The 26,430-nt window shown below is 38.6% G+C and overlaps 1 protein-coding gene across 4 annotated transcripts in view; it reads left to right on the top strand.

Moving 5' to 3' along the window:
- The window catches only part of LOC118223692 (low-density lipoprotein receptor-related protein 1B-like), a 400,652-nt gene that overhangs the window by 108,224 nt on the left and 265,998 nt on the right, over nt 1–26,430 (top strand). For all 4 annotated transcript variants that reach the window (XR_004764484.1, XM_035410580.1, XM_035410579.1 and 1 more), the window contains one exon: nt 4,296–4,433. Coding sequence is in view for 3 of the 4 variants with exons in the window: in XM_035410580.1 (XP_035266471.1) it covers nt 4,296–4,433 (138 nt within the window). In the remaining variant the exon portion in view is untranslated. The remainder of the gene's footprint in view (nt 1–4,295; nt 4,434–26,430) is intronic.

The raw sequence follows: 26,430 nt of genomic DNA, 5'->3' as shown, positions 1-26,430 counted from the left end.
TGTCTTTTAGTGGTCAACATCCCCATGCCGATGGCTCTGTTGTGTGGACAGCCTCTGTGACTGAGCACTTATAAATGCAGGGTCCAGTGTTTTTTTTTTTTTTTTTTTTTGCTGTAAGAACAACACGTGGTTGTGGCATGCTTCCATTGCAATAACATGCTATGATTGCTAAATTATGAGAATTGTCTGGGTTGGGAATCTTGTTCCTGTTCCATTGAGGGGAAATTACTAGGCGATGTTCAGGTTGTTGTGTCAGCTTTTTACTCCTAGTTTTTCAAATAAATAACTCCTGTGCCAAGAGCACATGTTGTGGCATATTGGCTGTTCAAAATGCATTGTGTCTGACCTCAATTGATGTATCTCCATTTAAGAGATACAGTGCCCTCCAAGTGTGTTAACTGTAGAGTGAAATGTCTTTTTTGCTATATATTTAAGCCATTTGGATTTGAGACCAAACGATGAATGAGACGAAGTATACAGTATACAGACAATGTCATTGTATTTCATGGCATTTTCATGTGTATGTTTTACCTTTTTAGAGAAAGCTGTCTTTGTGTTGAGTGCATTGTCAGCTGTGCAAAATTAAGTTAATGGATGACTGACAGGTGTTAACTGTTGCTCAAATTTTTTTCTCTTGCATGGATTGTTCACAAATAAAAGAGCAGTGAGAGTCTAGTGTAGTTAACCTTTGTTGTCATCTGTGGAGATTGCATTTGAAGTTAGAAAGTATACACCATTGTGAAGACCAAATTAGCTGGAAAAACAGCTAATCTGTCAGACGAGAGAATTAATTAAGAAGGATAGCACAGAAACTGGATATATTAAGTACCTGCAGTCTGGAAAGTCTTGAAAAAAATAAATCACTGGCAGACTTAATAAACAATGTCCAGGTTGGCCAAGGAAGACCATTGCAGTTTATGACAGATTAATCCTAAAAGCTGTGAAGAAAACAATGATTGGTGACATCATCAGCAGTTGCCAGAGAGCAGGGGTGAAAATATCACGAACTACTGCACGCAGGGGACTTTTAGAGAAGGATTACAGAGGATAAACTGCAAGATGCAAACCTCTCGTATGCAGCAAGAATCGCCAAAAAATACAGAGACGCGCCAGAAAACTTCTGGGACAAAGATTTACGGAGAGATGAGACCAAGGTAAACTTTTACCAAAATGATGGAAAGCTGAAAGTGAGGAGAAATGGAAGGAACAACCCATGAATCAAAGCACTCACCTCACCTGTGAAATAGTGAGGGGGTAATGTAATGGTTTGGGCATGTATGGCTGATTCTGCATTATTGATGATGCAATGGAGGATGGCAGCAGTAGGATTCATTCAGAAATGTACAGACAGATTTTGTCCTACCTCATCGGCCGGTGCAAGACAATACTGAAGCAAGACAATGACCCCGAGCACAATGCCTGTGCAACCGAAGCATTCATCAAAATGAATTAGTGGAAATATTTGGACTGGCCAAGTCAGTCACGATTTAAATTGAGAATGCATTTCACTTGCTGGAGACCGAACACTGGCTGCAGCAAAGGCCTGGAAAGATATTTCCAAAGAAGAGACCAAACATTTGGTGATATTATTTGGTCATAGATTTGAGGAAGTTATTGCATTTAAGGGTTGTGCAACCAAATATTAGACTTAATTGTTCATCTGATAACTTAATTTTGCACATCTCAACATGGAGGGACTCAACACAAAAAGCTGTTTTTGTAAAATGCTATAACAGGTCTGCAGGTAAACAACATAAAAGCTAATTGTCTGTACTTCTGTCTCATATTCATCTTTTTTATTTCAAATCCAAATTCTTTAAGCATATAGCAAAAATTAGTTTTACTCTACCGTTACCAAACTCTTGGAGGGCACTGTATACTTGTGTGAACTGACTGCGTTTGTCCTTCTCAGGTTCAGAAGTTCTGTATGTAACCTGAAGGTTGATTGTTTGATTCCCTCTTGGGCTCTGACACTGTACATCTGATGGCACTTGACCTGAATTGCTTTTTTAAATATAAAGCTTTATAAATGGATCATTTTTAAATTGTGAGCTGCTGTAAATGTGAGCTGCAAATCAACATAGACAAGGGTGCTTTACAAGCCAATAAATTCTAATAATGGATACTTGTGCATTTAGTAGACTGAGATGATTAACTAATGTTAGATCTCTTGAAATAATGCATAGTAACAGCAATGTAGATGCTAGTTCATGCCCTCCAAAGCAATCTGGCTTTGATTAAATTCAACAACAGGAATTTCCGAGGGATACGTTGAATAATGTTTGATATAAGGTCCAGAAATACAGAAATGGGTAAACAATGTAAATCAATACCATTAGCGTCAACAAGATGGAGAACCTACCTTCAGGAACTGTACTTGGCTCTCGGTTCAGAACACACATTAATATAAGTATTTTACTGCATTTGTTTATTTGGTGATTTGATGTTTCAGGTTATGTTCCTGCATATTGATACACCCATTTAAGGTCATTTTATGTTTAGTAAAGGTGGAGAGAAAGGCATCTGTTTAATATAATAGGATAATGGTTAGTCGTGTTCCACGCTTAAAAGAACAAAGCATTTTGTCTTTATTTGAGATGCAAAACCCCGGCTTCAGGTCTGATCCGTAGCGATAATCTGCAACATGGTACAGTAAAATGATCAAAAAAACAAGGGTATATAGGGCTGTATAGGAGCCTGGAAAAACACTTAGGGATCCTAACTACCAAATCACTCATAACCACTTATGAGATCTTTATTTGCATGAAGAGAAGGACAGTAGCCAGGAGTCAATCAACATGTATTCTTATCTTTTATGGAAATAAACGCAAGTATAACTTTTTTCTCTACACTCACGGTTTGGCAAATACATATTGCATATTGGTGATTACTGAACTCACCACTGCTTGTAAACAAAATGTTTTTTTTATTTTTTTTTTTTATTTTGACTTGTGTATCAAAGGACAAATGTTGAACAATGTTTTTTTGTTGTCAAAAATCTAATTGTATAATCCACTTGTCTTCCTTTTATGACTAATGCATTCATGCTGTTTCAAATACTGCTTAAAACAGAATTTTGACTGACCTTGAAATTAAATTCATGAATATAACACTTTCCCATGCTCCAGATTCAGATTATTTTTGTCTTGTTCAATAAACTTTGAGTTTTTTTTTTTTTTTCAATTTGACTTCAGTCAAGAAAACAGAAGGCTCCTGACTGACTGTGAAAAACACAATCGGAGAAACTACTGATATTGAAATTCAGCTCGTCCATCTCGGCAATCATGATTTCCACCCGCATCAGTGCTGGGCTCTGTGGCGTCCTAAAAAACAGCCTTTAAACAACTGCTCCGTTTTATTTTATATACAAAAACGTTCAGGGCGAGAGATTGGTTTGACGAAAGCGTAGTTTTGCAAAGGGTACGGGCGAGTTCCCGCTTATCCGAAAAGAAGTTCCTGAAACTCCTATTCATCTCTACCGAAATTTGTGTCACGGGCTGTTTCTTCCAGTGCGGTGCCTCGGCCTGGCTCTGCAGCGGGGCCGTCTGCGCCAACCGCTGGGAGGGACAAAGCTTTGGAGACGGCGTATTTTTAAACACCTCTCATGTTTGCTAAATTATACATGGTCTTCTCTGAGATCACGGAAGTGGAGCAGGACTCTGCTGGGAATGCCATGGGGGAAGTTCTGTGGGCGTTATTGCCTGTCCAACACAAAGACGAACTGCTTGAAATGATGGAAATGGGAAGGGGGGGGGGGGGGGGGGGTGGTGTGTCGCGAGGGTGTGGGGCTGTCTTTGAAACATGGGAAGAAACTGGAAATAACAGGCACAATCCAAATGGCACTCAAGAGTTTTGACGTTCCTCGCCACATCGCTTGGCGTAAGTGTTTTCTAGGCCACATGGGCGGTGCCATGTCATTATTAGCTACATCACTCATTCAAGGGTCGCTCTTATCCGTGGAAACTTGGGCAGCTCACTTTTGAAATATTAGCCTTTTAAACTGCTGGATATTTTCTGAAGCAATTCAAGTTCTCGGCACCTTGTTCAAGGTTGCGTCAGCTAAACCACATCTGGGAATTGATCTCGCAAAGTCAAGTTCCCAAATCAATTTTACTGGCTGCTGCACCATATCTGTTCCAGCGCTTCTTTTTACTCTTTTTATTCAGTCTTACTCTGGCTTTCTCTCCCCCAATCTATATGAAATTTCAAATGAATTTACCACGAGCTGTGCATATGAATGAATGCCTGTAAAGCATGTGCACAAGTGCTAATGGAACCTGTTCTCTTTGCCTCAGGTGCAGGTGAGGCGCTAGTGAAGTGCGCACTGAACCACATTCAGTGCCTTGGCACCCGGAGGTGCATTCACTACAACAAACTGTGCAACGGGGCCAGAGACTGTGAGGACGGCTATGATGAAGGAGATCACTGTCGAGGTGAGCGCTATGTGGCCATTGATGAAATTGGGATTCATACAATGCGCTGTGCTTTGTGAACTGCATACAATTTTATTCTGAAAGGTGTGGTTAATTTCATATTCATTATTTTATTTTACATTAGAATATATAACATACTGTTTGACATGAGACTTCCATGCTGCAGGTCTGTTTGTATCAATATTTATCAATAAACCTGTTATCTAGTAAGTCAGTATACACATGAATGAAGAGAAAAACATGGAATAATTTATGATATGAAAGTTGTTGACAAGATTAACCGAGCGACTAGACTTGCAAATTGTGCATCTCGTAATGCAGTTGACCTGTTTTAGTGCCTTTTGAAGGCCGTTTTATTAGAGAAATGTTTTTTTTTATTTTTTATTTTTTTATTTATTTTTTTATTTTTTACTGCTTTGGGAACACGGCATCAAAGATTTGCTGTAATCATCACATTTTGAAAAAGCTTGAGCTTGACGCTTGGGCAGAGCGTGCTTCGTGCTTCGTCCGTGATTCAGAATGCAGGATGCCGTTGTTGAAACTAAACGAAGCTATGAGGCCGTGCCAAGTGCCGACACATCGTCTGCGTGGTGCTACAGTGCTAGCCCGAATGGTGGTGCTGGACGACTGCCCGGGGTTCTATGGATGCTCGAGCCAGTTTGGCCAGTCAGAGCCTTTATGCAGATTCGGTTTGGTATGGACTTCTCTGTCCAATATGCGAGCTCCTATAGGTTGAGAGTGTAGCATAACGGTTAGGGGAACTAGGCTGTCAACCATATTTGATTCCCAGGCGGTACTTGCTCCAGTAAATATACAGCTGTATAAATGGAGTGTATGTAAATAATAATAATAATAATAACAATGTCAACTGTGGAAGTTGCTCTGGATAAGAGCATCTGCTGAATTCCTAAAAAGCACATGAGGCCACCTGACCTATTCTGACCCGGTGTTGTGGCGTAAGGGATAAAATTAATTCAGTCAGTACTTCTCAACCTCCATTAGCCATTTAATGAAGTGCTACATGTCTATAAGTTGGTTTTTATGGATAGGATAATATATTGAGGAAGAAAAAATTATATGGTATGTTTTCAAGTGTTTTTTTTTTTTAATTTTATTTTTTATAAAGGAAGTGCCTCTTGGGACTGCATAAATATGAGCCAAATGTAACATATTTTCTTCATTCTTCTTATGTTCCTTGATGTCAGTGACCTTGACAACACAGCAAAGTAAATAAATAAATAAATAAATAAATACATTTTCTCTGAGGCAGATTCTCCTGCTGCGGAATCTCTCTGTTCCGTGGTCTCTCTAATGAAAGCGCTGGCACATTATCTTGGAGGTTTAACAGAAAATGTCACTTGAATATAAAAAACCCTGACCCTCTACCTAACAGCGTGGAGAGGGTGGGGAAGAAAAAAGGCCAGTGTATTAGTATGGATGTATTCCAAAGTATTGATTTGTGAATGCAGCGCACGTTGCCCTGGAACTTGTTAAACTTCTTTGGCCGGCTTAGACAGTCTTATAATAGCACGATTTCTCTGGCCTTTTTTAGATTCATGGACCTGAGACGCCGTTCACAAACAGTAACGAACCTCAGGTCCAGAATTTGCGGAGGGGCAGGGGGCACGTGGTGTTAGGTTATTCTCACCAGCGGATGGGATGGGGATGGGTATCGGGATGGGGATGGGGGGTGGTGTTACAAGGCCAGACAGCATGAAGTGAAGGGGGGGAGGGGGGGACTGGGGGTGCTGCGGTTTCGTGCGCGCCCGACCTGAAGGATGTTGCCGGGGTCTCGCTGAGTTTATTTTAATCAGGCTGGCCTGTGAGCCAGCTCTCCGTCCTGCTGCTACGGTGTAATACCGTGTTACTCATAAAGAAGTGGCAGGCTGCCCAGTGCACTTCCCGGCTCCAGAAGACATCACCCCGGATGATGGATTCACAGACATTATAATGTACCGCGGCTACAAAGCTACCGGGCAATCCCCTCACAATGGCCCACGTGTCAACATTTTGTTATAAGACCGCTGTACGGGGTACAAAAGCCACCATTTATCCCTGTGTTCCCGTTTTGTACATCCGTGCGGGGGGAGCAGGCTGCGTTGCGCGGCGTTGCGCTATGCATGCAAATCAGTTAAGACGGAGACCGAAGTACACCCGTGCTGCTCCTCTCCGTCGTGTTCTTTCACCTGTTTGAAACTCTCGAAACCCCCTGGAACGCCATCGCTTTCACATCATGTTTGTTTTGTTTTTTCCTTACTTTTTTCCCCCCTTCTGGCAGGAGGGAAAGAAACCGTGGTTTCTTAAGTGTCTGGAACAGAAATGATTAAATATGGAGCGATGATGTATTAGAGTGGGGAAAAAGCTTCAGTGTTGGAAAATATGCTCATTGTTGAAGTCCTACAAATATGTGTGCATTTAATTACGGCCTATCTTGGGGTCCATAAATCTTCCTTCCCCCATAAAAAAAACTCAAGACATTATTCAGAACTGCTGGGGCTTACTCTCTCTGGTCTGACTGGGGGGGTACACTCTTTTGCATTCTGTGTCAGGTAATAAATGGAGGTTTCTGCATCCCCCTCCAAACAATTAATTTAGCCTGTTACTTTATCCTCATAATACTGCACTATGACTCCAGCCAGAAGCTATTAATCGGTATGTGTATATTTTTTAGCTTGACAGTGTATAGCATGTTTAAGCTTAAGAGGAGACTGCTGTGTTCCATTTTTAATGAGTGCAATCTCATTGATTTGTTTTGCTGAAATTCAGCCATTGGTAACTCACAATGAGCTGAGTAGATCCCCCACACCAGCTCATCCAAAATTAATTTAACAGGTTTTCAACACTGAGCTCACAGGTGTATGTCAGAGGACCAGTACTGACTGATTTAAAAAACATTTTAATTGTGTAAAATCTCTTTCCATTTGTAACTGTGGCCTGTGTGATGTTTCTGGCGTTGCCAGTATCACTACCCCAAATGTAGCATTAAATTTTCCTGACAAGTAGGGAATTATGGGTAGTTTGTGAGCCTCATCCTGCTTTCCCCTGGAAATATACAACTGACGATGCTTTGTTCCAGTGGTGTTCCAGCAGATACTGTATCGATGCAGTGTGTTTCGAGCATGTTCAAAAAGTTTATATATGCATGTGTTTGTAAGTGTACCCACCTCTCTTTAACTCCATATTTCCAGAAGTGCTCTTGACCACAGCCGAACCACCACAACTGAGTCCGAACCATTCATATGGCACCAATGATGAACCCAACACTCTTTCACTCATTAGTACTCATACTCAATAGTCCTTTGCACATGACACCATCTCACTCTAAGAATGGAGGTTTATGGGTTTGTGGGATCCATCTCTGTTTTTATTAATTTGTGCACATTCCCTGGTATTGATGATACTGTACATGCAGAAATAGTGTGCAGCTGTGAAAAAATTAAATCTCCTGAAGACCATGGTACTTGTTATACTTGAACCGTGCATATCATTGAAATTAAAAACAGAGCCAATCAAAGCACATGGATTTTTATCTTGCAATGCTTCAGCAATCTGTTTACCTAAATTAAAACCTTAATAAACTAAACTAAATACCTCATTCAAAATGATCTCATTTAACAGTTAGACTTGGAATCCAATGGGTTAGCATTGTGATTGCCAGGCGGACTGACTGATGCGATGATTGATTTAAAGATTTAAGTGAGGTGCACTTAGAGAATCGCTTTTCGAAAGAAACGTGAAAGCTGTGAGTTTGCTAATGTTTTAAGAGGGTTTTCATTAGACCCATTATACTGCCTAATAGTTCTATTGCAGTCTGATTCATGGAGTCAGCAAGCCAGGCAGGTGAAGGAGGGGTGGAAGCCTTCACATCTATACTCTCAGAAACAAGGCTCTTTGGCTTGCCTCCACAGGGAAACTCTTTTTAGTTCTTTATGGAACCCTCTTGGTAAGTATGAAACGTGTGAAAGCTCCCAGACTGAACCATTTTGCCTGACAAAGAAGCCTTGAACTAGATAGGGTTCCTCTGTGGAGACACAGTGGAGCTTTTTAAACCCTTTCTTCTGAGAGTGTGTACTGCTGCAGGTATTTACTGTTGCTGTCTTCCTAATACAGCATTTTATGCAAAATTCTCTTCATTGTTTTATCTGTTCTATTTATTAATTTATTCTTTCCCATTAGTTTCAGTGAAAATGGACTTAACTGGTTATAACTGTAGTTATGGTACAATATCAAACAAATGCAACAATGGCATTAATCTGTAAGTTACCAAATTGATTTAATACCTCAACCCCCCACCCCAGACTGTTGTATTAACTGTTGTATTGTTGTATAACTGTTGTAAATTACTACCACCACCCCCCCCCCCCCCAAATAAAAAAATAAAATAAAATAAAAACATTCTAACCTATTTTATATAGTAAAATTTCAGAAACGTGACTATTGGAAACTTGCATTATCTGTTTATGGTCTGTTTGCAATTTAATAGTACAAAAATAATAAAAGAAAACAAAATTGTTGTCTCAGCTCTGTACTCCAGCACATTGGATTTGGAAAAAGAAACAATGAATATGAAGTTACAGTGCAAACAGTCAACTTAAAAAAAAAAATAATAATAATAATAAAATAAAATAAATAAAAAAAACTCCTTGGTTGCTTTAGCTGTATGTTTGGGGCCATTGCTGCAAGATGAGGTGCTATCCTATGAATTTGGTTGGATCTGAGCAGATAAGATCATTTACGTATTCAGAATTCGTCCTGCCGATGCCATCACAAGTCACATTATCAATGAAGACAAGTGAGTAGGTTAAACCAGGTCTGAAGACCACAATTAGTTAATTGGTTGAATCATAAATTTATTTTTTATTCTTAATTTGGACATTTCCCACTGCTTCTAGCAAAACCTGCCATGCCTCTGTGCAACATTTAAAAATACTGTATCATGTCCACAGTTATAAGTAATAGAACTTGAATTTAATATGTGAGTGTCACTTGTAGATATCGCTGTCAATCACCATCTGTGCTTAGTTTCTGGAAATTATTTTATCAACTTAGATTACTGAGGTAGTACAAATAGGATAGTTGTTTGAGATGTGGCTTCACAAAGACAGTTGTGACCTCAAGCTGGTGGAGGACTGAGGTACTATGCGAGAAAACAATGGGAGACAAACTAGTGGCCCTAATCACTGTCCTCTCCATCACTTTGGTACCAGCTAATACTCATCTGATCTGTCCATAAGACTTTGGTGTAATGGTGTAATCTTCTCTTTATGGTAGTCTTTGATACATTTATGCCGATATCCTGGAGGGTGTTCTTCTTAGTTTTATAGTTGAAAAGGAATTTTTCTTCACAATTCAGTCTTCTTTGGTCTTCCACTGCAGTTGTCTTCCATGGTTTCCTAGTTTACTATTGCTGAGTTCACTGTGCATTCTTTCTTCTTAGCAATATACCACACAGTTGATGTTGATACAATCAATGTTTTGGCTATGTCACTGATAAACTTCTGAAAACATTTCAGCCTCATGATAGCCTGCTTTATTGGAATTGAAACTTCATTAATCCCCATGTTGAGAGACGACAGCAACAGACTTCAAATGCAAATTCTAAACCTATAATCAACTGTAGAGCTTTTGTTAGTTTTCTTGTACATGAAGTAATGATGCAACAATACACAGCTAGCAAAGAAACAGCTGAGCAGCCAACTGTACAATTGCATTTGTGCTGGAGTACAGAGCCAAAACAACAAAAAATGTCATTGACCAAATGCTTATGGACTGTACTGTATATATTGCTTTTTATATCCTCTTGTAAAAAAAAAATACCACTTCTTCTTTATGGGCCCACCTGTTGTATTGACTGCATACAAGATGTGTGCTTTGTGGGGATGGTTTACAAGAGTTTTGCTTGGAGACCATTTTGGATGTGCTTCAAATTGTGGCCCCCTGAATCTCATAACAGTCACATATTTTGATTACCAGGCAGGCTAGCTCTCTCCTACAAATTTCATGGGATGGAAATGGCTAAGAAAACCTACCTCTCATGATGCTATGCATATACATGAGGAATTTCAGCTAGCTCTCCAGTAATCTGGACCATATGGAGAGACCAAAACACCTTGAGAGTGAACACAAATATGAATTATTTAGGGACTGTTTTGCATGAGGGGGAGGGAGAGGGAGGCGGAGGGGAAACTCCGAGCAGTATCCTGTACTCGGCGAGCATCGATGCAATGGCCGCAGTCTCCGGCGAGAACAGTGAAACGTAAATACAGAAGCTCTGCAGATGCGCCCGGGTAATTAACCGCATTCGCTCGTACGTGCAGCAGGTGCGGAGAGTGGAAGATGAATGCAGTGGAAACAATGCCATCCGAGTGCTCTGGCCATATGGCGCCTTCGTTGCCTGGCGGGTTGAGGATTGGAGAGCTGACTGCAGGAGACTTACCGCTGCTTTTCACCTGGCCTTTCCGTGACGTTCCGTACGTGCGGTTAGCGTGCTCGCGGGAAAGGCGGATTGTCGGATCTGAGGCCGCGAAGCTCACGGGGGGAACTTCAATGAGAACACTTTGCTTGGCGAAAGCGGTTCATTTAAATCTGCTCTCTCAGGTTCTCGGGTACACAGCTCTGCGAAGCAAACGAGCTATGACCCTGTTTACACAAAGGGCTTGTAGTTCCTTCTGCAGGGAGTAATCTCACTGTTGTAGCCTTTTAACCATCTTAGTTGCTCTGAACCTGTTTAATGAATGGCAGTCGTGCGTGCGTGCGTGCGTGTGATGGTTGGTGAAAACTTTTTTGAAGGCCCCATGTGCGCACGTGCGCACAAGCATGAACATGCGCACACACACACACACACACACACACACACACACACACACGCAGGCACACACACCGGATCTAATGGCTAATTATTTGACTGTTGCTAATTCTGTATGTTTCGACTTTACTGCAGTTTTTGTGTCCGTAATGCTCCTGGAGGGCCTCGGCATTAATCCTGTTTTATTGACAGGAAACAAAATACTTTTGTCCGCTTGTCAGGGGGAGGATTAGATGTGGTTTTAATTACTGTCTTTTCATAATCTTTTTGAGTTGTCTAAATTGCAACATTGTAATACATCAAAGAAAGGTGTCTCTTACAATGAGACTTTACTTGCCACTTGGATTAATTGGACTACAAGCTCTGATGTCAAACATGTGAAATCTGCCAAATAAAAGTAATAAGTATTTAGCAGAAGCTCTTATCCAGCGTGACTCACACAGCTTACATTTGTTTTATTTTTATTTATTTATTTATTTATTTTTTACATACAATCCATTTATACAGCTGGATATTTGCTGAAGCAATTCAAGTTAAGTATGTTGCTCAATGGTACAACAACACTGCCCCACCTGGGAATTGAACCTACAGCTTTAGAGTTTCAAACCCATTTGCTGCCCTAAAACCTATTGTATTTTCTTCAGAAATGTCTCTAACAACAACATGAAGCTAGACTTTACACTCTTGCTACTATACGCTGAATGAGAACTGAATAGGCACCGAACAGGCATTGAACATAATAGTTATCTTCCTGTCCTCCTACACATTTAATATATTTAATATACACTTAATACAGGTTCTAAAAACCACAAGTGTACACAATTCAGGAACTGGTCTGACACCCAGATTTAGAATGAAAGCCATGAATATTGTATAAATGCACAATTTATTTTTTTGACCTCTTAAATCGATGAAGATTCTGCTGTGCTATGCATTTCCTTAAAATCTCCACCCGAAGAAAATATTAACTTCTCTGCAAATGTTGTATGCAGGATTTGTACCTTTAAGAAACAATGCGTATGACCAACCAGAAAATTACAGAAATATAGCATTTTTAAAAGTTTATTTTGTATCCTTTGCATTCATCTAGATAAATGCAATCTTGAAAAAAAAATATGCTTCGTACTTTAGTGTAATAATTTTAATGAGGGAAAAGGGAAATATGTATCAAAATGGACTCGACCACAAAATTTCAAGTATGTGCATAATTGACTTTTTCCTGAGCACTCGCCAATTATGTCAGACCCATAATGCCTGCCCGGGCTTGTCTCATTAATGTGTCTATTTCAGCTTGCTTTCACTAGTGGGACATAGCTGGAGAAACATCTCTCCCGGTGTTCTTACATTACCATGATAAAGTATGCCTTCTTTTGCCATTTTGTGGTGTTTTGCTGTTTCAACCGAGGGTTCTCCATTTGCCTTTTAAACAACCCACAGATATATAGGGACTGTGCCGTGGGTAGAAGAAGAGTTGCATTTTTGTCTGTCTGTCCTGCAACTAAAGGCTGCAAGGCTGTCCTGCAAAATATTTACTCTTTTTAAATATTTTTCCCTCTTCCCTCTCCTATTTGTAATGCCCAATAGTATATATTAGTGCTCATTCCTGAAATCATAGCTAATTATTTGAGTGCAGACAAGCATGTGCTCTCCTGTGAAGCATGCGGTGTCAGCCACTGCTTCTTATGACACTGAAGTACCCCAGTTGGTCCTGCACAGACATGAATCATAGGAGGACACTTCAAGTGCAGCTTAACAGGCGGACATTTAGGCCATTTTTCTTCCAGTCATGTGCATAAGGATTCATATCTATTGATCTATTGTCCCATTACCTCAGTGCACATCATATATGTCACTTGTATAGAATACATGTCTCATGTACATCTTACACGTCTCACTTGCGTAGCTTTCACATGTACACCTCATACATTTGTCCTTAATGTCTCATGGTGTTGATTTGAATCGACTGATGATGTTTGCAGATTTCTTGTGTGGGTTCGATAGAGTAAGACTGTCAAGGTGAGGTAGGGACTGTTGGGAAGGTGTTACATTTGGAAAGTATGCAACTCAATAAATCTTTAAGCATACAAAAATATCCTGTCTGTCCAAATAGCTTGTTTAAAAAGTCAGACCTCTCTACTCAGCTAAATTACTGTTTGCTTTCACATAAATTTATTCAATTAACTTTGTCTTAAATAAAAATTTCTTAATTCAACCACTGCAAACCAAATAGAGGCTGAAAAATACATAAACAAAGTATAAATAAACAAATAAATATTTGCATAACATAAAGTTGCTTAAATCATTTTGTTCAAGTCTGTTCAAATGAAATTGGGGCAACTGTGGTTAGATAGGATCAAATACTTTTATAATAGCAAACAATATAATTCCAAGTACTTCAGTAACTTATCACCACACCATGTAAAACACAAAAATGGAACCAACATTTGATTGGCTTGATGATTGTTAAAATGAATGTAATCCTGGAAGAAATTAGGATTGCAACATCTTTTCCATCTTCTGTTAAATACTCAACACACACTCTTCATTATTCATTGGCAAAGTAGCAACAGGCATTAGCAAAGTGATACTAATTGCATTCCGTTTCTGGAAAGGATACATTTATGAATAAATGAATGAACTAAACAACCATCACAGTGAAACACAAAGCAATCATGCGCATGTAATCCCGGTTCCCCCTCCCAATCTCAGTACTTTTCAATCATCGTGTTTAATTAACTTTTCATTACTGTTAATTTAAACAAACAAACAGTATCTTCTCCTTCGGGGGAACTATGATAACCCCTTCCCCCCGCCACCCCACAAAGTAATCACATCTATGACAACAGTACAGCTTATGTCCTGTTTTTCTATGGTATTTAAATGACAGGTCTGTGCCATCCCTTGTGGTTCCAAGCCATTAGCATGTCACTGAAATGGCTTCCATAAAGTTGAATGCTAGACAATGCAAAACGAAAACATAAAACTTTGTGTATTATTTTTTGATAAACTTGCCTTTCTCACATCTGAAAAATGAATGCATATGAAATGTCAGTTTATTTGTGATGTTTAAGCAACCAAAAAAGTCATTTTGGGTTTAGTATTTTATGCAACCCAAGCTTTGTTTTGATTTGCCTCCTGGCCAGCCGACTATTGTATCTGAGGTTGGATATTAGAAACCAGGGGGTAACAAGCACACATGTAACTGCCTCAGACAATCACTTATGGCTCTGCATGTGGTACTGTACAGCCATCAACAGACATCTGCTAGGTTATTATTCTTATTCTTATATATATATATATATATATATTTAAACTAGGGACTCTTAATGGATACTAAGAGCCACTTTGATGAATGAAGTATCTCATCACGATCCTGGGGAACGTGCTTCTTCCCACTTTTGATCTGATGTATTTTCCTTGGAAAGCTGCTGTTTTTGGAATGTTAGCAAGTCGGGTCATCTTGGTACCTGATTCTCACACCAAATGTACCCCAATCAATCACTCCTCTTTCAAGGTCACTGAGATCTTAGTTTGCAGCCATAAAAAACTACAATTATAAAACCAGGCCGGTCCAGTTCATATTCATGACCCTGTGAATACTGGGATGTTATTTTCCTAATGTAATCATTCTTAATTTTCTTTATTTGGTTGCTTTACATATACAGATTCCATCATTTACTCAGGTGTTTTCATTTTCGGTCACTACCTCGACATAAACCACACTCATCTGCTTACCCTCATGGATATTGAATACATGGGATATGATATCAGTCTACCTTGCAGCTTTTACCCTTCATTTTGATAAATGAATTTTAGCATCAAGTGTGTGATTTTTTTTTTTTTAACCATGTTGGCACAAATATTGTGACAGACTTTCAATAAATATTAATTTTATCTCTGTGCTGCATGTTTATGCAATGTCTGTCTGGATCTTGTCAGCCAGAATATTATTATGTGTGGTGTCAGGAAACAATCTGGCAAGATCAGATCTTGTGACAGTGACTTTTCCCTTTCACAGGAATGCGGATTTAAAATTTAAACACGGCATGAATGATTTATGCAATCGCTCTCTCAAGCCCTTGTCTTCAATATTTGAGTGCACTTGGAGTCCACTTTTGTACATCCATACACAAACTCTCCCCACAACTTTGGCGCTGAAGGATTTATGAAGCCCTGTGCAGTCAAATAAATAAGATCATTTCCCTCATTAATTCTAGAACCACATTGGTTTTTTTTTTTTTTTTATTATATATAAATGGAACATTTCCATTTATATTTTCAAAAAGCTTTTGAACTTTTGCCAACTTCATTATTTCAGGATGCTTCAGTGATGATCTGGGGAAATGTGTTTTGATAGGTTACGAATAGAAGCCATTTTCCCTCACGAAGCTGAATGTGCACTTTAAAACTATTTATTTTAATTTATTTGCCTTAAGGCTGAAAATAACAATTAAACAAAATAACCTATGCAAAGATGATGAAAAAAATAACATATTTGAAGTGTGGTAATATTTTAGCATAGTATCTCTTGAATTTAAATTTCAGTATAAAGCAGATTCAGTGACACATTATGAATAGTAACATGAAACGAAATAAAGAAAAAACATATATAATAGCAAAATAAAGATTTAAGATCACAGTGGAGATCAAAAAACAAATCAGTCTCTACAAACGGACTGTTTTATAATTAATTTTTAAATATGTAAATGATCCAAGAGCCGACTAAAACATGACATTAATACCCAACATGTTTGTCATTTTCTCATAATTGGCAATGCCCAATTGTCATTTTAATCCTGTCCCACAGGTACAACACCCTATCTTTTCGGGGTGGGACAGACTAGCATGCACGTCATTCAAAGCTTGTCCAACCAGTCACCCCTTCTCACCAATTTGAGCTATAGCAGTAATGTAGAGGATTGCACAGACTGATCTCCAGCACCCAGGGAACCAGAGGAGTTTATTGAGCACATTGAAACAGCCTGGTGACTGTGTTCACAATGCAGGGGTTCCATGGAGGACTTCAAGCCATAGTCAGAACTGGCAAGGATAAATCTTCAACAGACCCACATCGTTTTCTGTTGGCTAGACTCTCAAGTCACTAGATAAGTCTGAATGAATTGTGCAAATATGTACTTTTTGTAACTCATGGATCACACTTATGATAAGGATGACACTATCAGTTTATTAAATGTGAAGTGACAACAGCACACTTACGGATGTTCTCCAGAATTACATGAGCAGTTTACCTTGCAATTATAATTTAACATAAATCTATTTTCAACTACATGTTGCAGTCTGAAGTCATTTGAACCATTTTAGGGACTTAGAAATTAAGATTAGAGTGAATACCTCATGAAGCCAATTGGATTTTTAAAAGGCTTTGTTATATACAGTACATGTACTTTTTTAGCTGGGACCAGCAGCTCTATAGCTTTGTCTGTCGGTCGGTTGGTCGGTCCACAAAAAGTGTCCCACCTCGTAGTGGCCACAGTTTTTGTCCCAGGATGCTGAAATTTGGCATGGACGTTGGTCATGACCAGAAGGAACAGCTTTCAGGCCGCCGATTGACGAAGATGGGGCGTGGGGGTGGGCGTGGCCTGTCACAATGGCGCATAACTTCCGAATGGATTCACAGATTTGTACAAGATTTTGTGGAAAGGTTGGTGAGCCAAAGAGGAGGTCACGTGTTTGTGTGAGGGTGTGTGCATGGATGCAGCTATTGCGGATTTGCGCGTGTTATATACATTATGTGGTGCTGTATGTCCAACCTTACAGTGGGTGTGTTGCCCACCTGAGATCCAGGAACCTCTCAGAAATCTACTGTGTAGGCAACACAAGCAATTCAAGAATTTATTTTCAAAATACTTTATATAAAACAGATGAGAGCATACACTGATTTTTTAATATAACTGGTCATGAGAAAAATAGATCACTTCTTAATTGCATATTTAATTGAATGGATTCTTGCTCCAGCCATAAAGTAACCAGAAGGCATAATCTGAGCAACATTGCAATGATTTTAGTGCCTTCTATAACAATCAAGATTTTCCAGCCTGGATCACTCCGACGGCTAGAGACTCAATTATATCCGCTAATTACAGAATGGGCCGGTCACATCCCGAAATGTCCAGTAATGATAGGGGCCAAGAGGGCCCGATAAGGAAGGGCGTAATTAGGCAGATGGGATGGCAGGTCATTAGACGGGGCCGTGCCGACTCAGGCTGAGGGTTTCTGTCCTCTGGGCCCGCGGCGCAGTGCTGTAATCACAATGATGTTCACACCATCTGCAAAGCATCCTGGGCCACAATGACTGGCTGCTGGTGGCCTCTGTTTATGGCTTAAGAAATGGCAAGTGGTTAAAATCATAGGAAAGCCTGTTCTCTCTGTACTTATATGTGTCTTATCTTTTATATTAAATGCGAATGTGCACGGTATGCATCTCCCACGTATTCACATTGAATTATAGCATTTCTCTGAAATAAGGGGCACAGTGTATTACTGTAACTGAAATAGTTCACCCCAAAGTGAAAAGAAGACTGTCAAAATATCTATGTCACTCGTCTCCAACTCTCTTTGCTAAATAATTGGAGATTTGGCTTCTGCTGACATTATGAGAGTGAGAATGTCATGTCATGTCTTATATACTAAAACAGACTACCTGGCTGTACTGATTCTACACCTATTTATGGACGATTTCCCATGCACAGTCACTGACAAGAGCTTTCCCTGCAAGTATTCTTCTCTGCACCACTGTGGGCATTGGAGAGTTCACAATTTCTTAATCTCCCTCACAATACATCACACAGAAATGATTAGAGTGAGAGAGAGCAAGTGAGAGAGAGAGGAGATTCAATATGCAAAGATCTGCCTAATTTAAGGATTCAGAAGACATTTTTGGGACAGGATAGGATACCAAGCTATATTTCAGGCCCAATATAATGCAAACTGTCACAGATTTCAAGAGATAAAGTGTAATTTTTCAAGCCTTAGATCACATTTATTTAAATGTGAGTTGGTGTTAGTGCAAAGAAAAAAATCACACAAGGTATTAACCCCTTCGCACAAGCCCCCTAAGTGGCCTAAATTATGAGTGATAACAAATGCTATATATGGAGTTTCTAAGTGCTGCCATCAACTTCAAAAAGCTTGTAGCTAAATGAACTGCTGACTTACAGATTCATTTTTATGTTATTTAAAGAGGTTCTGAGCAAAAACTGTTTAATTAGCAAATGCCTGGCATTGCCCATAGGTGACCTAATTTATTTAATTCATTTTTTCCTGAAGTAGCTTCACAAGTAAACCGTAACTTTAGTTCAGCTAACTACATTTCTTTTATTGTTTGTTGTGCTGTAGCTTAACTACTTCCAATGTTGAGTAATTTGGTAGCTACATTTTCTGAATAGTTTCCCCAACACTGGCTGTCCTACTGTAGCCTAGTAGCCTAATTGTGAGGCACCGGAATACATTATGTATCATCTTCCCCAGAATCTCCACCAATCAGGGAATAGAGAAAATTCAACAGATAGCAATGATAATTCAACGGATATTGCCAATGTTATGTGATTGAATTAATTTTATTTTCTCATGTAGGCCTGCTGCTCAGATCTGTGAGCAGCATTTTATGTGTAATTTGTAATGTCAGCCTAACGATAGGCTTATTAATTGAGCAGCTGTGTTCTGGCCCACCAACTAGTAACTGAGGCCTGAGGCCACACGTAGTTGCGGACCCCCGTTCTATAAGGCTATTTAGCAAAATTGGGATTTGTGTAATTAGTTATAAATAGTTTTTAAAAAAACCAGTCAATGTTGTGTTAAATATTTCTCAGGGGCATTGGGAAATTGTTCTATTTTTAATGAGTTTTGTCTTACAACTGTTTGATAATTAATGAGACTATATGGACAGAATTTGAGTTGCATGTGGTTCACAAAACCATCGGCTTCAGGCTTTGAGCAGGAATATCTTCATCTCCCTAACATGTCTGCAATGAGGCTGCATTGGGGTTTTCAGTAAAATAAATGAATAAATTAATTAACAAATAAATAAAACTGCAAGAGTTTCAGTGTCAAATAAATGACTCATATGGGTGAGGTGGTATTGAATGCTGATTTTACTTAAACAATATTATAACCTGAAGTGTGGAATGAGAAACATTGCATTGACTGACTGAACGGTGTGCTTCCATCTGACAGAAAGGGTTTCATACTGAAGCTTAGGGGCTGTAATGTGTTAGCATGTGTCTTTTCAGGACTGTAGAGTAATGCCAAGCTAGTATGAAGCCATTTACAATATAGGTTTGGTTCTCTGTTGAACCTTTGAGATTTAATGAGAAAGGGATGGATTACCTGCCATAATTAGCTGCTTTGCACTTGGGTGCAGATAGCAGAACATTAATTTGCTGGCGCATATGGCACTAAGCCTACTTATCTGGGGTTTAATACCAAGGCCTCTGAAGAACCGAGAAGATCGCATGTTCAATCTTATCACAACATACCTTTGAACAAATTGAATGAGTATTTGCATTCTTAAACGGCTATATTTGTTTGTTTAACACCATATTGATAAATACATTTTATTGAAGAGGGAATTGAAGGTATGCCTTAATGATACTGTGGTGGAGGCCAAATTTTAAATAAATTTAAAGTTAAACAAAGTTTAGTAACACGTGATACACCAGCACAGGTGCACAAATGATTCTGTCACACTTTTCGTACTGTATGTCAAGTTGGTCCCAGGCAGGTAAAACAGCCTTAAGACCACTCAAATCATTATATAAAAGTGCCCTTAAAATTCATGATAAAAAAAAACACGCCAATATCACCACTGTCATGTACTGACTAAATATAACATGTTAAATTTGGAAAATTTAATCATGTACTCAAGTGTTTGTCTAATTTTTAAGATTATTCATAACACTGCTCCTCCTCCCTTGAGGAACTTTGTCACGCTCAGCTCAGAAAAAACAACACGAGCCACTAGATCAACCACTCGGGGGGAGTGCAGAATTCCACAACGCAAGACCTCCTTTGGAAAATCATCCTTCACTTTTATGGCCATAAAACAATGGAATAATCTTCCAACAGAACTAATAACATCCACAGATTTTCACACTTTCTCCCGTCTGACAAAACATTGGATCCTTACACAACAAACTTACAGACATTAGTAAATTAGTATTGTGGGCGGGGCGTGGGGGAGGGGGGGCACTTTGTTTTAGGGTTGGGATGTGGGGATGACTGTTTTGTATGTTTTTACTATTTTTGTATTTTGTACTTTGTTTTTTAATGTCCTTTCTATTTTACTGTTTAATGTACTTTCTATTTTACTGTCTTACTTACCTGCCCAGGGACTATGGGTGGAAATTAGCAAATTGCTATAACCCGGTACATTACATCTTTCCTTGTTTTATATAAGGTTAATGTTCTTTGTACACTGTCCCTGTTTAAATAAACAAAATAAATAAAAAAATAAAAATAAATATAATACACCCATCACTCCCTGTATATGTGCTCATCTTATGTTTATGTTAGCCTCTTGGTGCTAATGGATGTTGAAGGGGCCTGCTTCTAGAAGCTGTCAATTGGTACATAAGTGCATTTACAGAATCAGCTGAATCCACCTACTTTTCCTCAGTGCTTACCCCCTCTTCCAGTACTGTATGTTGATGTGAAAATGGTGATTGCAAAAAAAAAGTTTTTTATTTATTTTTTTAAAGACTGTTTGCACTGCTGGATAGTTGGTTTTCAAAAGCACCGTTCTCTTGTCCCATATACCATCAACACATTACTGCAATTGCTTTCACTCTTAAAGGCTAAATGGAAGGCTTTTCACACAGAACATTTTAGGGCCATTTTGTTCCTTCTGTGACACTTTTGTCACACTGAAAGTTTTTTAAACAGGTCAGAAGTTTTTTTTTTTTTTTTTTTTTCTCCTTCTGTTAACTCTTCTTTTAACCAAGGCAATTTCACCACTGCTCAATCCTGGAAAAATATAACATCCTGAGCTGGGATAACTTAATAAGGTATGCAAATATATGCCTTGTCTATAAAGTTACTCACGACTTGGCTCCACCTCCACTCAAAGCATTCGTTAGCCATCGAACGGGTACATCTTGCATCACGAGAGGGGTTACTAGAGGGGACTGCATTATTCCAATGAGGAAAAGTGCATTTAGCCAGTCTGCCTGGTCAGTTAGAGGGTCATGAGTGAGGAACTCAATTCCAACTCACCTCAAAGAACTCATACCTTCAGGTCTTTTAGCCATCACTTAAAACAATGGATGATTAACATACAAACCTGTCAGCACTGAAATGTCACATGTCCTATGCTTCTGTGTCGTGGCAGTATGTCTGTGTACCCTCTAACCCTCTAACATCTATTATTGCTTGTGTTGACCACTTTTTTTTACATAACTGTTTGTGTGTGTGTGTTTTTTTCTTTGCTCTATGTTTTACTGTTTACCTTTATCTTTTATCTTTTTAGGAAGCCTTTTTTATAACACTTTGGCCAGGGACTACAGATGAAAATTAGCCTTTTGGCTAAATCTGGCATATTTCCATTTGTTGTTGATTAATATGCAATGTCCCGTCTTAAATAAACTAAATAAAAAAATTTAAAAAATAAACTCTGAAACCAATCATCTAGACCAGTGGTTCTTAACCTGGGTTCGGTCGAACCCTAGGGGTTCGGTGAGTCGGTCTCAGGGGTTCGGTGGAGCCTCCGCCGCAGAGGTCCACCCCTCAATCTAGTCTGCAGTCATATTTTATTTTTTACTAAAGAAGGGTTCGGTGAATGAGCATATGAAACTGGTGGGGTTCGGTGCCTCCAACAAGGTTAAGAACCACTGATCTAGACCCATACTTCTGGTCTGGAGCCTTCCTGCATATTTTTTTTTTTTTTTTTTTTACAATCCCATAATTTTAACATGCTGTTATTTTTTGTTTAATTAGGTGTTTTTTCATGTTAACAGGGATTGTTTACCTTCTTAAGCCACATTATTCCAGAAATAGCTATGGATGCCATGAAAAATAAAAATTCTGTGTTCACATTGTGCTTATTGTGCTATATTACAAAATATTGCATAAAAAGAGGTAACACAATGATTTAACTGATCAAATTAAAGACTAAAGGAATCTTTCATAGTTTTTGCCTTAAACACAATGCAGTTCATAATATTATTATGGAATGGCTCATTATAATTTTCTTTGTCTTTGATTTCTTCATTATCTACCAAATGATTAGTTTTTGTGGACACATGTCCACATTTTCACCAATTAGGAGCCTGTTGATTTTCCTCAGCTATTAAATTGATCTTTCAATAATTCTGTTACCTCTTTTATGTAATATAGCACAAATAAACACAATGTGAACATGGGACCTTTATTCTTTATGACATAGCTATTTCTGACATAATGCAGCTCAAGAGAGTAAATGATTCCTCTAAACATGATGAGCACCTAATTAAAATAGATTAATTTAAAATAATAATAATAATAATAATAGTAATAATAATAGTTATTATTATTATTAGTAGTAGTAGTATTAGTATTATAATCCTGGGATTGTAATTGTGGTTGGAATGAAAACCAGTTTGGGGGTGGGCACTGATGTAGACTGGTTAGGTTCATCTGGTACAATGGTAAATCTTGCTTGACATAATAATGTGGGAGCCAAATGTTTTTGTATATTTTCATATTACAAAGGTTTTGTTTTTGTATATTTCTGCAAATAAAAGTTTGAGTACTGGCGCTCCCATCAGTCAATAAGTGCCTGAATGGATACTGTGTAAGAGCAGTGTGGCTTGTCATTCATGTTTTCAGACCATCACTCGACATGATTCGAGTTGAGATGAGTGAGTTTTTATTATTATTCATTTTAAATGAGCCTCACATTCTGCTGCTCTTTCAACAACATTGTATGTTTGGAATGTATTCCCTCTCTGTATTCTTCTTCTCAGGAAGAAACCTGCTTTTATCTGGGTTAGATTGCTTTGCCTAGGCTAATATCCGGCAGACATAAAGCATGGCTTGACGGGAGATTCAGACAAGTGCTTCAGCTCAAGTTTCTTTCATTTTTCAATTTCTATCACAATACTTTCATTTGTGAGCTTAAATTACACAGAGGGGGTGATTTCTGAGCTGAACAGCGTGGCCTTGGAGCCGGTCAGAAATAACAGTTCTTTGCTATTAAGTACAATATGAGAACGAAATGGCTATTGCAAACGCTCACATGAGCAGGAAAACAAAACAGCATTACTCTGTGTCAGCATTTCCCACCAGAAATGGTAATAATCCACTGATGGTCCCCTTAGTGTTCTCCTTTACCTTGTGCAGTCCCTGAAGAGTGGGTGGCATTGAGTCGCATAGCGTGGATAACAAACTATCTATAAATCACTGAAGTTTATAGAAGCAGCATGGAAATACAATAGGAAAGGTGGTAGATATGTTTAGCAGGTTCCCGTAAACATGTAACCATAAATAATACATACAGAGGAATACATTAAATATAAAAAAGAGAATCATGTTTTCTCTTTTTTTAATTGGACCATATATAATTGACATGGATAGATTTAAATTTGCCTACTGAATAATTAAAAATGTAATTGAATAAATGTGTTTACGTTGTGCGCAGGTGTCAGATTCCAGTCCTGGAGGTCCACAGTGTCTGAAGGTTTGACTCTAGACCTAAAGGGTATCAGTGTCTGCAGGTTTGACTCCAGTTCTGCAAGGCCACAGTATTTGTATGTTTAACTCCAGCCATGGTGGGCAGTAGTGTCTACAGGTTTAACTCCAGCCATGGAGGGCAGCAGTGTCTGCAAGTTTAACTCCAGTTCTGCAAGGCCACAGTATTTGTATGTTTAACTCCAGTCCAGGAGGGCAGCAGTGTCCGCAGGTTTAACTCCAGCCCTGGAGGTCAGCAGTGTCCGCAGGTTTAACTCCAGTTCTGCAGGGTTGTAGTGTCTGCTGGTTGAAATTCAGTCTGCAGGGTCACAGTGTCTGCGTGTTTAAATCTAGTTCTGCACGGCTGCAGTGTCTGCAGGTTTAATTCCAGTCCTGGTGGGTTGCAGTGTCTGCTGATTTTATTGGTGTGTTTCAGCACAAGGGATTAATTTGAGTTACTGATTGTCTAAAGAATCCACACAACTTGTTCTTAAGACCCTAACTGGATACTGTTTTAAGGGAAGGTACAAATGCCTACAGACACTGAGATCCTCCAGGGGAGTCTGTGACCCACGGTGTAGTCTTGTGTAGGCTTGAACAGAGGGAACCATAGCTCTTGTTTAAAACTCTGATGTGATTTTATGTCTGAAAGGGCAGTGGACAACCTTGCCTTTGGAAGCGAATCTGAGGATTCATGTTGGATATCATTCCCTCAGTGTGTGGTTTCTGTTCATATTCTCTTTCATCAAATGAGAATCATGGCATTTACCACATTGAAAATGTTACAGGCTGAAATCTTTGGTAGTGAAGATACAAGGATTGTAAGGACAAGTGTAAGAATCTAGTCTTCTAAAGGCAAAGTACATGAAGAAACAGCCCATCTGGTTTTAATCACCAATGCACGAAAGCAAAGATAATAATAATAATAATAATAATAATAATTGCAAAGGCTAAAAAAAGGTTATGTGGACAAAATTTGTAAGTTTATATATTTATCCGTGATAATATATAAGAATGGGTGGAATGTGTCCATGACATTTCTCAAATATTTTTGAATATGTTAGAATGTTCTCAACTTCAAACTTTTGATTGTTTTATGAATTTAGAGTTTTTTGGTAGCTACATTAAAGTAACTTTAATTAACCCAACATTGGCTGTCCTACAGTGGCCTAGTAGCCTAATTGTGACACGCTGACTCACACTGACACCCTGTGTAGCACATTCTCCTGAATGCCCACCAATCAACAGAGATAATTCAACAGAGGGAAATTATAGTTCAACAGATATTGGAAATTTTTTATCAGGCCTATTTTGTTTTATGTAGGCCCGCTGATCAGATATGTGAGGGACATTGTAATGTAGGCTTAATGATGGGCTTATTCATTTTTGAATTGATTAAAATTAAATTTTAACATAAAGGGACATATATAACATATTTGTGGAAACTTGCATACTGACCAACTGTATAGCACAGCAGAACACCAGTGTTTTTTTTATTCATGCAGTGACTCATATGAGAGACAGGTAATGCAGTTAATCTCCCACAGATAAGACTTTTAATAAATAGTTACATGTCATTGGGAGGCAGTGTTCCTATGGAATGGTGAGACGGAGTTTCAAGCAAACTGTTCTCTTTATCAGATAACAAAGTCCTTATTGACTGTGCACATTTTAAAATATTTGAATATTAAATCTAATTTAATGTCGTTGTTTTTACTTGCTCAATTTTAATTTGCAGTAGATTTGTTTAGTAATTTAGAATTTCAATAAGAGCTGTGTAATAAAATTCCCAGAGGCTGAAATGTATTGTCTATTATCTGTCACTGGGCTGAATACTCCCAACCGACTAGACAGCTCATATATTGCCTCTACCTTATTTCACGTGGGGCTCTCTGTCTTAATGTATCAGTGAGCGAACAGGACGGATGTATAATGAAAAATGAAGTGCAGATGAACCTATAAATCTTGTCTTACTGCTATCAACTCTATTGTTTGGCATGTGACTGCTTCCACTCCCTCCAAAGATTGTTAGTCCCAAAATAAATAAATAAATAGTTGTGCATTGGGGTTTCTTAATGGTTTTAAATCCTTCTTGATGGTTTTAAACTTGAATTCACCATGGCAACAAAACACAGGAATGTGTAGGAATGTAATTCTATTGCATATTATCTCAGAGTGTTCTTTTTGATGGAGTTAAATGTAGTACAGCCATGTTTTACACATGACCTGGCAGCCATTATATGAACGCCTGGGGTGGCACAGCACAATGGATAAAAAGCTAGCTTTGTAACTGTCGGATTTCCTACTTCCAGGTGAGCTGCCACCAGATTATCTTCTTAAAATGTACCAATAAATTTACAGATGCCTAAATAACTTAGTTTGATAAAATCTTCTTGTACTGAAACAGCAAGAACTTCAATGGCAATTCATTGAGTGTCTTATACTGTATGTATTATATGTAGATATAATAAGTAGAAATCTTAATTATATAGTAATTATAACCAAAAAGATTGGTTGTGATTGCATTCACTA

Source organism: Anguilla anguilla, chromosome 3 (genome assembly GCF_013347855.1).
Source record: "Anguilla anguilla isolate fAngAng1 chromosome 3, fAngAng1.pri, whole genome shotgun sequence".
Taxonomy (NCBI): Eukaryota; Metazoa; Chordata; class Actinopteri; order Anguilliformes; family Anguillidae; genus Anguilla; species Anguilla anguilla.
Note: the sequence above shows the minus strand (reverse complement) of the source record. Positions and strands in the feature narration are given on the sequence as shown.